This window comes from Phyllobates terribilis, unplaced genomic scaffold (assembly GCF_046119375.1).
Source record: "Phyllobates terribilis strain yellow unplaced genomic scaffold, ASM4611937v1 Scaffold_8__6_contigs__length_399053987, whole genome shotgun sequence".
Classification (NCBI taxonomy): Eukaryota; Metazoa; Chordata; class Amphibia; order Anura; family Dendrobatidae; genus Phyllobates; species Phyllobates terribilis.
Genome location: NW_027362768.1, coordinates 328,874,620 through 328,886,803, shown reverse-complemented (window position 1 = coordinate 328,886,803; position 12,184 = coordinate 328,874,620). Strand labels below are relative to the sequence as shown.

General features: G+C 50.1%; 1 protein-coding gene across 1 annotated transcript in view; it reads left to right on the top strand.

Annotated features, from left to right (window-relative positions):
* The window catches only part of CFAP20DC (CFAP20 domain containing), a 692,474-nt gene extending 681,934 nt beyond the window's left edge, over window positions 1-10,540 (top strand). The window contains exon 18 of the mRNA XM_073644645.1: window positions 9,804-10,540. Within this exon, the coding sequence (XP_073500746.1) occupies window positions 9,804-9,916 (113 nt within the window). The 3' untranslated portion in view covers window positions 9,917-10,540. The remainder of the gene's footprint in view (window positions 1-9,803) is intronic.
* Window positions 10,541-12,184: the final 1,644 nt, after the last annotated feature.

Genomic DNA, 12,184 nt, shown 5'->3' with positions numbered 1-12,184 from the left:
TCTTTTTTTTCTTTATTTTGTGATTTTTTTAAAAAAAATAATTTTATAATTTTTATTAAATGTTTTATTACTTTTTTAACTTGTCCCATGGTGGGACATCCTCATCACACAGAGCTGACACCCGCATGTGATCTCGGAGGCGCTCAGCGTGAGCCTGCCCGATCACCGCGCCGTACATGTACTGCTCTTTGCGGGAATGCAACTCCCGAAGAGCAGTACATGTACGGCACATGTCTGGAAGGGGTTAAAGCAGTACCAGGCTGCCAAGATACACTTTGTAATGCCTAAAATGTAATCTTAAGGGCATTGCAGTGTTTCCTTAAAGGGAATCTGTAGGATCGTTCCGCCTAAGCCATCTATATGGGCATGTAGGTTGAATTTAATGATATACCTTGATATTTGCGATCCAATGTCTTAGTTCAGAGAAACCCACGTTTTTCTTATATGTAAATGACCTTTTCAAGGCAATGAGGAGGAGGTTGTCTGGAAGATAACTTTGCCTCCAGAGCTTATGTTAAATAAAAGGGAGAGTTACCAGTGTGAGACAAGTAACTAACACAGAACAGGACAAATGATCTTTGTCTTCTTGCAAACACATTTTTTTGCATCTCTCACAGCTCTGTTGTACTGTAATAATATTGCAGCCCTGTGTACCTGTGAGATGGAAGCTGAAGCTGAGAGGAACGTGCAGATGTCTATATATGCCTTACATATCCTGTTTGTAACCAAAATTCTGCCACTATGTGATTGAAAGACGTGATGACACACTAAGGCATTTATAGATGTGGGCCAATAGAGGGGTACTTGGCACCTAATCGTTTATACTGTAGAGGACACTGTGGCCCGTACTCACCAGCCGGGTGAGTGTCGGTTGAGGGAGAACGATGCCACGCCATCCGCTCTCCAGTGTAGTGGAGAGTGGATCCTGCTACACTCCAAGTCAGCGCCCACATTGAAGCGCTGTACAAAAATGTGAATGGTACCAAGCTCGGGGACACTGGCCACATCACGCTGTGTCCTGCGCTATGCTAAGCAGCGTAATGGTGAGCGACTCCCACTACACTAACCTGCTTATTTGGCTCAGCTGCTTCTTCTTCACCAACCTGTCACCAGCCGCTCCTACTGCATTCACCGCTCACGTCGAAGTGCTCCACAGAGAAGAACAGTGTGTTGTGAGCAGTACCAAGCCATGGGGATCGGTGCTCTATGACTTCAATACACACCGGTTCCTGCTGCATTCAGAGCCCATTCGAAGTGCTGTAGAGGAATGCACACCATAATGTGGGCACTAGCAAGCACAAGTGGGTCCATGCTTAGTGGCTCCGGTGCCAAAGAAAGGGGTGTGATGGGAGGAGTACACACGTCTTGTGGACCAGTGGCTCCTGTACTCAGTGCATCCTGCTTTCAACTCATACATCGAAGCGCTGGGTAAAAAGGGTGGAGAAGATGGCCACGTCATCCGTTCGCACCGCGCTGTGCCCTACACTTAGCAGTGTAGCAAAGAGCGGCTCCAGCTACAATGAATTGTGCTTTGACTTAGTTGGACAACAGGGCAACATGCAAAGTGACCTCCACGGTGGTTTATCCAGGGTGTTTTGTGTATTCGAAATAGCTGATGGCTTTGCATTACAACTTTTATTCCTAATTCCACTAAGTAATTTTGGTGGATGGATATTGTATATATAGATTGCAATCACTGTTCTGGGACAATAACTCTGCCCATAAGAGGAATCATTTTCTACTATAGTCACCGTCCTGGACGAGCTATTTACTAGTCACTAGTCACTACATAAGGTGGTCACTCTGGTACTCTAGACTTAGAGTCACCGAATCATCTGACGCGCCCCTGGGCCTGTGTCGCGCTGCGTTGCGCACGCGGGAGCTTACCCGGATCTCTTGAGGGTTGTAGTCTCGTGGCGGTGACCCGGTCCGTGCCCAGGGAGTCAAACTGAGCGGCGATGTAACAGCGGTAGATGTAGGACGACTACGCCACCCGTTGAATGCAGCTATGGAGCTGCCGCTGCAAGACAGTCCGCTGAGGCTGGTGGATGGATGGTGCAGCGTAGATGGTATAACCCCCAACGGGAGGGGTATGGCCTCAGGGCAGCAGATGTGGATGATGGGGGTAGCAGGAACCACTCAGAGACGGTGCGGTGTAATTCAGGGTCTTTACTGGTAACAACGATAGACCCTCCCAGAGTACTTGCTAGTGAACGGGGCCTGGTCAGTCCTTGAGCAGATGGGATCTCCCCTGGCCAGGCGGAGTTGTAGGCCTCCCCAACTGACTGTACTCTTCTGGCTACCTTGCTAGAAGCGGATATGAGTAGCCCACGTCCCTGAGTGTACCATGTGGTGCTCACCCGTATGGCCGGTGACTCGGGGCCTTCTAATGGCTTCCGCTCCACGATGGCGGTGCTGGTCCCACGCGTGTGACCGTGCCTTCGGGTTTCTGGGCCTGAGGACCTGAAATCCCCTGCCGGTCGGCTTCTGCTGCTGGGTAAGAGTTAGTCCCCACAGCCTCGGACGCCGGGTCCGGTAAGAAAGCTTCTCAGTCAGGGCGAGCTCTGCAGCTGCCAGCCCCTGACTTGTAGTAGTATTGCTCCCACTGAGCTTCTGCTGTTTCTTCCTGTGACTGTTTCTTGTCTCTACTCTCCTTGACTGACTAACCCTGCCTCAGCCCAGGGTTTATACAGGGGAAGTTCTTCCCCTCCCAAGACTGGGCAGGAGGTGTGGCATGCACAGGATCCCTGACCAAAGGACCTCCCACCTGCTCTCAGACATAATATCTCTATCACTGTGGCAACCAGACCCCTGGGGTGTCACATTCCCCCCTAGTGAAATTTAGTACTCCGGGACTAAACATATTTTAGAAAAACATAACAAGATATAACAATAACAATACAATAAAGAAACACATAAAGGTGGTCACGGCATGTCCGTAACCGGGTGCAGTCTTTGAAGAAAGCAAGGTGTCCATTTCACCAAAACAGGGAGACGTAACCAGGTAGGGGTCTGTCCTACCCCGAGTCCTTAACAGTCTCTAGTCCATCCTGGGTTACGCTCCAACTATGTACAAGGATTCCCGGTAAATCCACCAAGGATTCCTAAAAATAACTGGAAACACAAAATTATACACAAGCAACAATACGCAGATAAACATAAATAAAACAATTTATACACTTCAAATCCTCCAGCGTGCGGGTAACTGGCCTCTAGTGGCCCTAGTGGACCTACGGAGCTGACTGTCTGGCCCTGAACTACAGGGTGTAGGAGCTGTCAAGTGTAAACTGGGCAGCTGTCTACCGGCTCTTTGTCTCACTAGGGGTACGGCAGGCTCACTATAAACAGAGGGTTGATCCTCCTGTTCTGCTTGTGTGGAGTCTTCTGCCTCCTGGACCGGCTGTTCTTCCAGCTCTACCTGTTGCTCCGTAGGTGCTTGGGATGCTGGTTGGAGGAAGGTGAGTACGGGTACCACAACTGCACCATTGACTTGAGTCCAAGACCGAGGGAAGTCCCCGAGCACAGTACTAACCATATCTTCCCTTTCCTCTACGGGTCGATGGTCTTCTTGCTCCTCTTCAGGGTTCCTCAGTTGTTCGGGACACTTCTTCAGGTGGTCCCGGGATACAATGGCTGTGGTTTCCCCTCCGTCTTTACTGATGGTACAAACCTTCGGGTTCTCGTGGCTTGAGGGCAGTACGGTGTACGGGTCCTTCTCCCACTGGTCATCCAACTTGTGGAGCCGTCTCTTCCTCTTCAAGACCTGCTCTCCGGGTACCAGGGGAACAGCGGGAGCATACTGGTTGTAAGTTTTCTCTTGTCTTTCCCTAGCCTGACAGAGACTTCGCTCCACGCTCTCCTGTACTCTCCGGTACTGCTGCTGCCTCTCTGTGTCCCAGTCTGTTTCTGGTGAAGTGTCCTCGGGTGTCAGGACTCCCATTTCCAGGTCAACAGGTAACTTACCAGGTCTTGCCCTCATTAGGTAAGCCGGGGTACAGTTGGTGGAACCTACCGGGATGTGGTTGTATAGGTCCACCAGATCGGGCAACTTCTCAGGCCACAGACTGCGTTCTTCCAGGGGCAACGTTTTTAGAAGATCCATTACCACCTGGTTCATTTTCTCACAAAGTCCATTAGTTTGCGGATGGTAGGGTGTCGTCCTTATCTTCCGGCAGCCATACAGATTGCAGAATTCCTGGAAGACCTCCGCTTCAAAGGCAGGTCCCTGGTCCGTCAGCACTTGGTCCGGGTACCCGTGTGGACGGCAAAAGTGCTGCTGGAAGGCTCTAGCTGCTGTTTGAGCCGTTAAGTCCTTGACGGGGACGACAACCAGAAACCGGGAGTAATGATCCACGATGGTTAACGCGTAGACGTAGCCACTTCTGCTTGGGGTCAGTTTTACATGATCCAAGGCTACCAGTTCCAACGGTTGCCGGGTGACGATGGACTGCAGGGGAGTCTTCTGGCTGGCACGGTCCTTCCTTCTCAGGTTGCACGGGCCACAGTCTCTGCACCACTTCTCGATGGTTCCCCTCATGCCTACCCAGTGGAACCGCTCGCGCAGCAGGAACTCCAGCTTCTTCCACCCGAAGTGTCCAGCTCCGTCGTGGTATGCCTCCATCACCATGGCTGCGTCTCTTCGTGGCACCACTACTTGCCAGAGTAATTCATGCGTCCGGGAGTTAACCATTCTGCGGCACAACTTCCCTTTGTAAAGGAACAGTCGACTCTTCTCTGCCCATAGTTGTTTGGCTTCCTCCGTAGCGTCTGGTTCAAGGCGAGCCTCCGGCCGAGTCAGCATCTCCTTCACCAGTCGGACGGCAGGGTCGCTGTCTTGCGTTTCCGCCCAGTTGTAGTGGGGTAAGGGGTTCAACGTAGCAGCCTGCTTACTCCTTACCCGGTGGGAATACTGGATAGTCCCATGACGGTGGAACGCAGGGAGTTCAACTTCTTCCAGTCCCTCCGGATCTTCTCCTCCGTCCGGCAGGTTGGGCATTCTGGACAGGGCGTCCGCGTTGGTATTGGAGCGTCCTGCCCGGTATTTGATTGTGAACTCGTAGTTGGACAGACGGGCCATCCACCTCTGCTCCAGGGCACCGAGTCTTGCCGTGTCCAGGTGTGTCAACGGGTTGTTATCCGTGTACACGGTGAACCGGGAAGAAGCGAGGTAATGCTTAAAGCGCTCGGTGACTGCCCATACTACGGCCAGGAACTCTAACTTAAATGAGCTGTAATTCTCGGGGTTCCTTTCGGTGGGTCGCAGTTTTCGGCTGGCGTAGGCGATTACTCGTTCCTTCCCCTGCTGGATCTGGGACAGTACGGCTCCTAGCCCGATGTTACTGGCGTCGGTGTAGAGGATAAAGGGCTGGCTATAATCCGGGTACGCAAGGATTTCGTCCCCCGTGAGGGCCATCTTCAGCTGGCGGAAGGACTCTTCTTCCAGCTCCTCCCATTTGAAGGGCAGCTTCTGGTTCTTGGCCTTCCGGGACTGGCCTACCAGGAGGTCCTGCATAGGTGCTGCCTTTTTGGTGAAACCGGGAATAAACCTTCGGTAGTAGCCTACCAACCCGAGGAACTGCCGCACTTCTTTTACGCTGGAGGGGCTTGGCCATTCCTTAATTGCGGTGATCTTATCAGGGTCGGGAGCCACTCCGTCAGCGCTCACCACGTGTCCCAGGTACTGCACCTTTGGTTTCAGGAGGTGACACTTGGAGGGTTTCACCTTTAGGCCGTAACTTGCCAGAGCTTCGAACACTTCCGCCAGGTGTTTCAGGTGGTCCTCATACGTCTTGGAATATACGATGACATCGTCCAGGTACAACAGGACCGTCTCGAAGTTTCTGTGGCCCAGACAACACTCCATTAGTCGTTGGAAGGTTCCCGGTGCGTTGCAGAGTCCGAACGGCATGCAGGTGAACTCGCTAAGTCCCATCGGGGTGGTGAATGCGGTCTTCTCCCGGTCCGCCTCTGCTACAGGAACCTGCCAGTACCCGCTAGTGAGATCCAAGGTAGAGAAGAAGTTAGCAGATCTTAAAGCAGCCAATGACTCCTCTATCCTTGGTAACGGGTACGCATCCTTGTGTGTGATACGATTGATTTTCCGGTAATCTACACACATCCTCATGGTGTTGTCTTTCTTTCGGACTAAGACTAGTGGAGCTGCCCAGGGGCTACAGCTATCCCTGATCACCCCAGCCTCCTTCATGTCTCTAAGCATCCCCTTGGCGTGTTGGTAGTGGGCAGGGGGTACGGGTCGATACCTCTCTTTTATAGGAGGATGGTCTCCCGTGGGGATGTGGTGTTCTACCCCCTTGACTCGCCCGAAGTCTAACGGGTGTTTACTGAACACTCTCTCGTACTCCTGAACCACCCGATAGACTCCTTGTTTCTGGTGTGCGGGAGTGGAGTCAGTACCCAGATGTAGTTGCTGACACCAGTCCTCCATGTCTTTCTTAGAGCCGTTACCTTCCTCCGGGTGAGATGGAGGCAAGGGTTCCACAGATTGTATAGAATTTTGGTTAATGGTATATAATTTGGCTAGCGTGGCATACCGGGGCAGGTACACTTCCCTCTCCCCGATATTTATTATGCGAACGGGCACCCTCCCATGGCGTACATCAACCACCCCCCGTGCTGTCAAAATGGTGGGCCTACTGTCCGAGTAAACTGGTTCTACCATTGCCTGGTAATCTCTACCTCTCAGACCAATAGCTGCCCGGCACCAAATCATCATTTCACTTTTTGGGGGCATGGCAATAGGAAAAGGGTCACACATTCTTACGCTACCAATCTCACCGCCGGAGAGTTCCACCTGTTGCCGTCGCATCAGTGCCCGGATCTCTTTCTGGAGCACCCGCTGCTCGCCGGAGCTGGCGTTCTTGGCAACCTGCTGTAAAAGGAAAATCACCTCTGCAAGACAATTTTCAATTACATTAGTTCCTAGAGTTATTTTTGGGTGACTCTCATGTTTGTCAATATCTACAATGATCAGTCCCTGTGCTGCCAGTTCGACTCTACCGATTTTGATGGTCACCTCTTTAAATCCGATCTGTGGCACGGGCTGGCCATTGCTGGCGATGATACTCAAGTCGTCGTCAGGGTAGCGGGTAATATCCGAGTCATTCCAGTACTGCTTAAAGAGCACGTACGGGATGGTGGTGACCTGTGACCCGGTGTCCAGTAGGGCACTCATGGGAATGCCATCCAGTACCACAGGCAAGACTGGACGTCCTCCCACATATGTCGCGCCAGTTCGATGGGCCTGGTGATTTTTTTCCTGGGGGTTGGCCCTCTACCCCAGGTTGTGCCCGTTTAAAGAACAGTACCTTGCCATATGTACAGGTTGATTGCAGCGGCGGCAGATGGGTCGTCCGTCCTCGCTGTATCGGTCACTGGGTCTTCCTCTGGCCGGTGGGGTCCTCCTTGGTCGACGCCACGGGATGTCCTCCGGTCCGGATGCCAGCTGGATCTTCCCTGGGGTGGAAGCCTGTAAAGACTGCACAGTTCGGGTTAGCGCAGCAACGCTCTTAACTAGCTCTTGGACCTGATGGTGTAGGTCTGGAGCCGGGTCATTGTCCAAAGCCTGCGCATCAGCTCCCACAGGCCCTGCCGACAAGGGCGCCGCCTCCTGGTGGTAAGTGATAGCAGGGCGCTTGTGGGTCACAACGCCACCCGGTGCCGGTTCTCGGAGCACCCGGATGGCTCTGTCCTTGAACTGTGCAAAGCCCAGATGGGGATCCTGTAAGGCCATTGCCCACAACTGGGTTCGGTGGGTATTACAATACAGTCCCTCTATAAACTGTTCGGTCAACAGCCTGTCCTCGTTTCCCACTCCATCAGGGTCGGTCTGCTTAATGGCCCTCAGGGCCTCTTGTAGGTTTAGTGCATAGTCCCTTATACTCTCATGCGCTCGCTGCTTGCACCCGTAGAATCTAAGCTTAATCTCGGCTGAGGTGCGGGTATCAAAGGTGTCCTTCAGCCGGGTTAGTATCCCTGCGACAGTCTTCCTCCCAGGTGGCCAGGATTTTACTTCCCTTTTGGCTGCCCCGGTTAGTTGGGCCACCAGGATGCTCACTTTTTGCTCTTCTGTGAGGGGGTACACCTGGAAGAGGCTATCCAGCTTTTCTCTAAAGTCATGCAGGGTATGTGACTCCCCTGAGTACTGGGGTAGCCAAGCTGCTCCCGGGATATAGGGCATGGTGAAGGGCATAACTGCAGCAGCGGTAGCGCTGGCGGGGGTTGAGGCAGTGAAGCTCTCCTCCGTATCCGACATCTTCCTCCCCCCTAGTGGACCGTGGCCTACCTTGCGATGATCCTGTTCCGTAGGCCGCGGCTCCGCAGTGGATCGTCAGGGTTGAGGACCTTCCGTCGCGCTCCTGTGACGTCGGCGTCTGCTGGGCTCCTTCCAGGACCTTACGCAACGCCTGGACGTGAGGCGGGGCTTCAGTTCTCGCGCGCTTTCGGAGTCCACGCCCCTCTTCTTCCCGCGCGGCGTCCTCAAGATGGCGTCCAATGGCGGGAAAACTCCACGGATGGCGGGAAGAAGGCAGAAGATGGCGCCGGATGGAGGGAATCTTCACAGATGGCGGGAAGAAGGCTGAAAATGGCGCCGGATGGCGGGAATCTTCACCGATGGCGGGCACGAAATCCTGCCGACTACGCCAAAGTTGACGCGCCCCTGGGCCTGTGTCGCGCTGCGTTGCGCACGCGGGAGCTTACCCGGAGCCGGATCTCTTGAGGGTTGTAGTCTCGTGGCGGTGACCCGGTCCGTGCCCAGGGAGTCAAACTGAGCGGCGATGTAACAGCGGTAGATGTAGGACGACTACGCCACCCGTTGAATGCAGCTATGGAGCTGCCGCTGCAAGACAGTCCGCTGAGGCCGGTGGATGGATGGTGCAGCGTAGATGGTATAACCCCCAACGGGAGGGGTATGGCCTCAGGGCAGCAGATGTGGATGATGGGGGTAGCAGGAACCACTCAGAGACGGTGCGGTGTAATTCAGGGTCTTTACTGGTAACAACGATAGACCCTCCCGGAGTACTTGCTAGTGAACGGGGCCTGGTCAGTCCTTGAGCAGATGGGATCTCCCCTGGCCAGGCGGAGTTGTAGGCCTCCCCAACTGACTGTACTCTTCTGGCTACCTTGCTAGAAGCGGATATAAGTAGCCCACGTCCCTGAGTGTACCGTGTAGTGCTCACCCGTATGGCCGGTGACTCGGGGCCTTCTAATGGCTTCCGCTCCACGATGGCAGTGCTGGTCCCACGCGTGTGACCGTGCCTTCGGGTTTCTGGGCCTGAGGACCTGAAATCCCCTGCCGGTCGGCTTCTGCTGCTGGGTAAGAGTTAGTCCCCACAGCCTCGGACGCCGGGTCCGGTAAGAAAGCTTCTCAGTCAGGGCGAGCTCTGCAGCTGCCAGCCCCTGACTTGTAGTAGTATTGCTCCCACTGAGCTTCTGCTGTTTCTTCCTGTGACTGTTTCTTGTCTCTACTCTCCTTGACTGACTAACCCTGCCTCAGCCCAGGGTTTATACAGGGGAAGTTCTTCCCCTCCCAAGACTGGGCAGGAGGTGTGGCATGCACAGGATCCCTGACCAAAGGACCTCCCACCTGCTCTCAGACATAATATCTCTATCACTGTGGCAACCAGACCCCTGGGGTGTCACACATCCCTTATCTCACAGCAGCTTGGCCAATCTAGGAAATCTCAATACAACCTCCTTTTATAACTGCTTTGGTTGTCACTCAGCTTCTGCAAAGTTCCAGTTGTTTTTTTTTCTGACATTCTGTTATATCTTTTTCCTTACAGGTGATGATGGGATTGGCGCAGAAGAGGAAGAAGACATTCTGACTTTGCTTTACGACCCATGTCTCAACTGTTACTTTGACCCAGAGACTGGAAAGTACTATGAATTAGCTTAGGAGAAGATATCTGACCATACTGTTCTATAAATATATATATTTAAAATACTTATGTGAGGCTGATGGATTATGACATGGCATAAGCAATTGTTGAGAACACACTTATGGGACATCCTTTCTGTTCAATTTTGAAAAGTTTTTTAGAAGTTAAAAGGAACTAAAACAGTAAAATTATTAAAAAAAAATTGCACTATACTTGGTCCTCCTGCTGCTGTTTTGACCATAGTGAAGATACATGCCGTTTCATCATTGTTATAGCAAATGTATTAGCTTCTTTGAAATTGCGGTTCATTTTGGTGGTCCCGCACAAGGAATAATTCATACCGAAAATTAATGGAACCAAGGGGAATCAAAGAACAAGCCCCTTCTTTCAGACAATCAATAGAGCTCCTGTGTCCATTACAGAAATTATCTCCTGATATGTCATATTGTTATATGTTAAGGAGTTATCCAAGTTATGTAAAGTTTAATTTCATTTTCAGACCCATTGAAATTCAATTTGCAGCCTGATCTCAGATTCAGATTTTTCTCTTATGGGAGTATCTCTTCCAGTAATATAGGCTGGATATGAGCTCTATGTCTATCCAGGGCACTGCTGTCTTCACTGCTAATATATAAGCAAAGTTTCTATCCTGCACTCGTTTCCTCATCATGTGCTTTCCTTCTTATCTCTAGCCTGTTTTCTCTGCCCTTCCTGAAACTGTACATGCTTTCTCCCATGTCTACATTGTTGGGATCTGGATACAACTCCCTCCTTCCTGCTATTTCAAGCACTGAGGAGAGAACAGAGAAAGCCATCAGAATTGAGCAGGAGCTCTGACAAAGTTGTGAAATCTTCATTCCTTCCTTCAGTTTCAGACCCGCTGAAATTCATTGTGCAGCCTGATCTCAGACTCAGATTTTTCTCTTATGGGAGTGTCTCTTCCAGTAATGTAGGCTGGATGTGAGCTCTATGTGTATCCAGTGTACTGCTGTCTTCACTGCTTATATGTAAGTACAGTTTCTATCCTGCACTCATTTACAGTTAGATACACAGCGAGCTGCCACCAGGCATCAGAGTCACCGAAATATACACGGCTGTCTAACAGTTAAAAGGCTGCACACTCTTCGAAAAGCTGTGGATTCTTTATAGCATACAAGAACCAAACTTATTAAAGTTTTAAGCTTTAATATAAAAAGTACAGTGCTTACAAGAAGTTGAATAAAAAGAGAAAAAGAAAGCAGCACACAAATAAGCAAAACAGGTATAAAATAAAAAAGTGGAAACAACAGAAATACCTACCGTAAATGTTTCCGCCTGAAGTTGTTCTTCTGTTTCCTTGAAGGTAAGGCAGGTTTATGGATCACACTCAGTTCTGTTGACTCCCAGCATATGAACATGTTAACCCATCCTTTTATATGCCTGGTCTTGGGCTCATGTTTCCAGGACTGTCTATATTTTAATAGGGAAATAGCAGGTCTGTCGCTAATAAGGAGGCAAGTACATTGTATCTTAAATACAATTATAATATTACATTTTCCAGTGCAAAGACCATTTAAAGAATCGCTTAATTTTTCATTTGGGAAGCAAATGAACAATAAAAAAAATCTAGTGTACATAGCCTTTAACCCCTTTACCCCCGGAAGGTGGTTTGCATGTTAATGACCAGGCCAATTTTTACAATTCTGACCACTGTCACTTTGAGGTAATAACTCTGGAACGCTTCAACGGATCCTCCTGATTCTGAGATTGTTTTTTCATAACATATTGTACTTCATGATAGTGATAACATTTCTTCAATATGACTTAAGTTACTTTGTGAAAAGAATCGGAAATTTTACAAAATTTTTAAAATTTTGCAATTTTCAAGCTTGGAATTTTTATGCCCTTAAATCAGAGCGATATGCCACACAAAATAGTTAATAAATAACATTTCCCACATGTCTACTTTACATCAGCACAATTTTAGAACCACATTTTTTTTTTTGTTAGGAAGTTATAAGGGCTAAAAGTTGACCAGCGATTTCTCATTTTTCCAACAAAATTTACAAAACCATTTTTTTAGGGACCACATCATATTTGAAGTAACTTTGAGGGGTCTTTATGACAGAAAATACCCAAAAGTGACACCATTCTAAAAACTGCACACCTCAAGGTGCTCAAAACCACATTCAAGAAGTTTATTAACCCTTCAGGTTCTTTGGAATGTGGAAGAAAGCAAAGAACATTTAACTTTTTTTCACAAAAATGTTACTTTAGACCCAATTTTTTTTTATTTTCGCAACAGT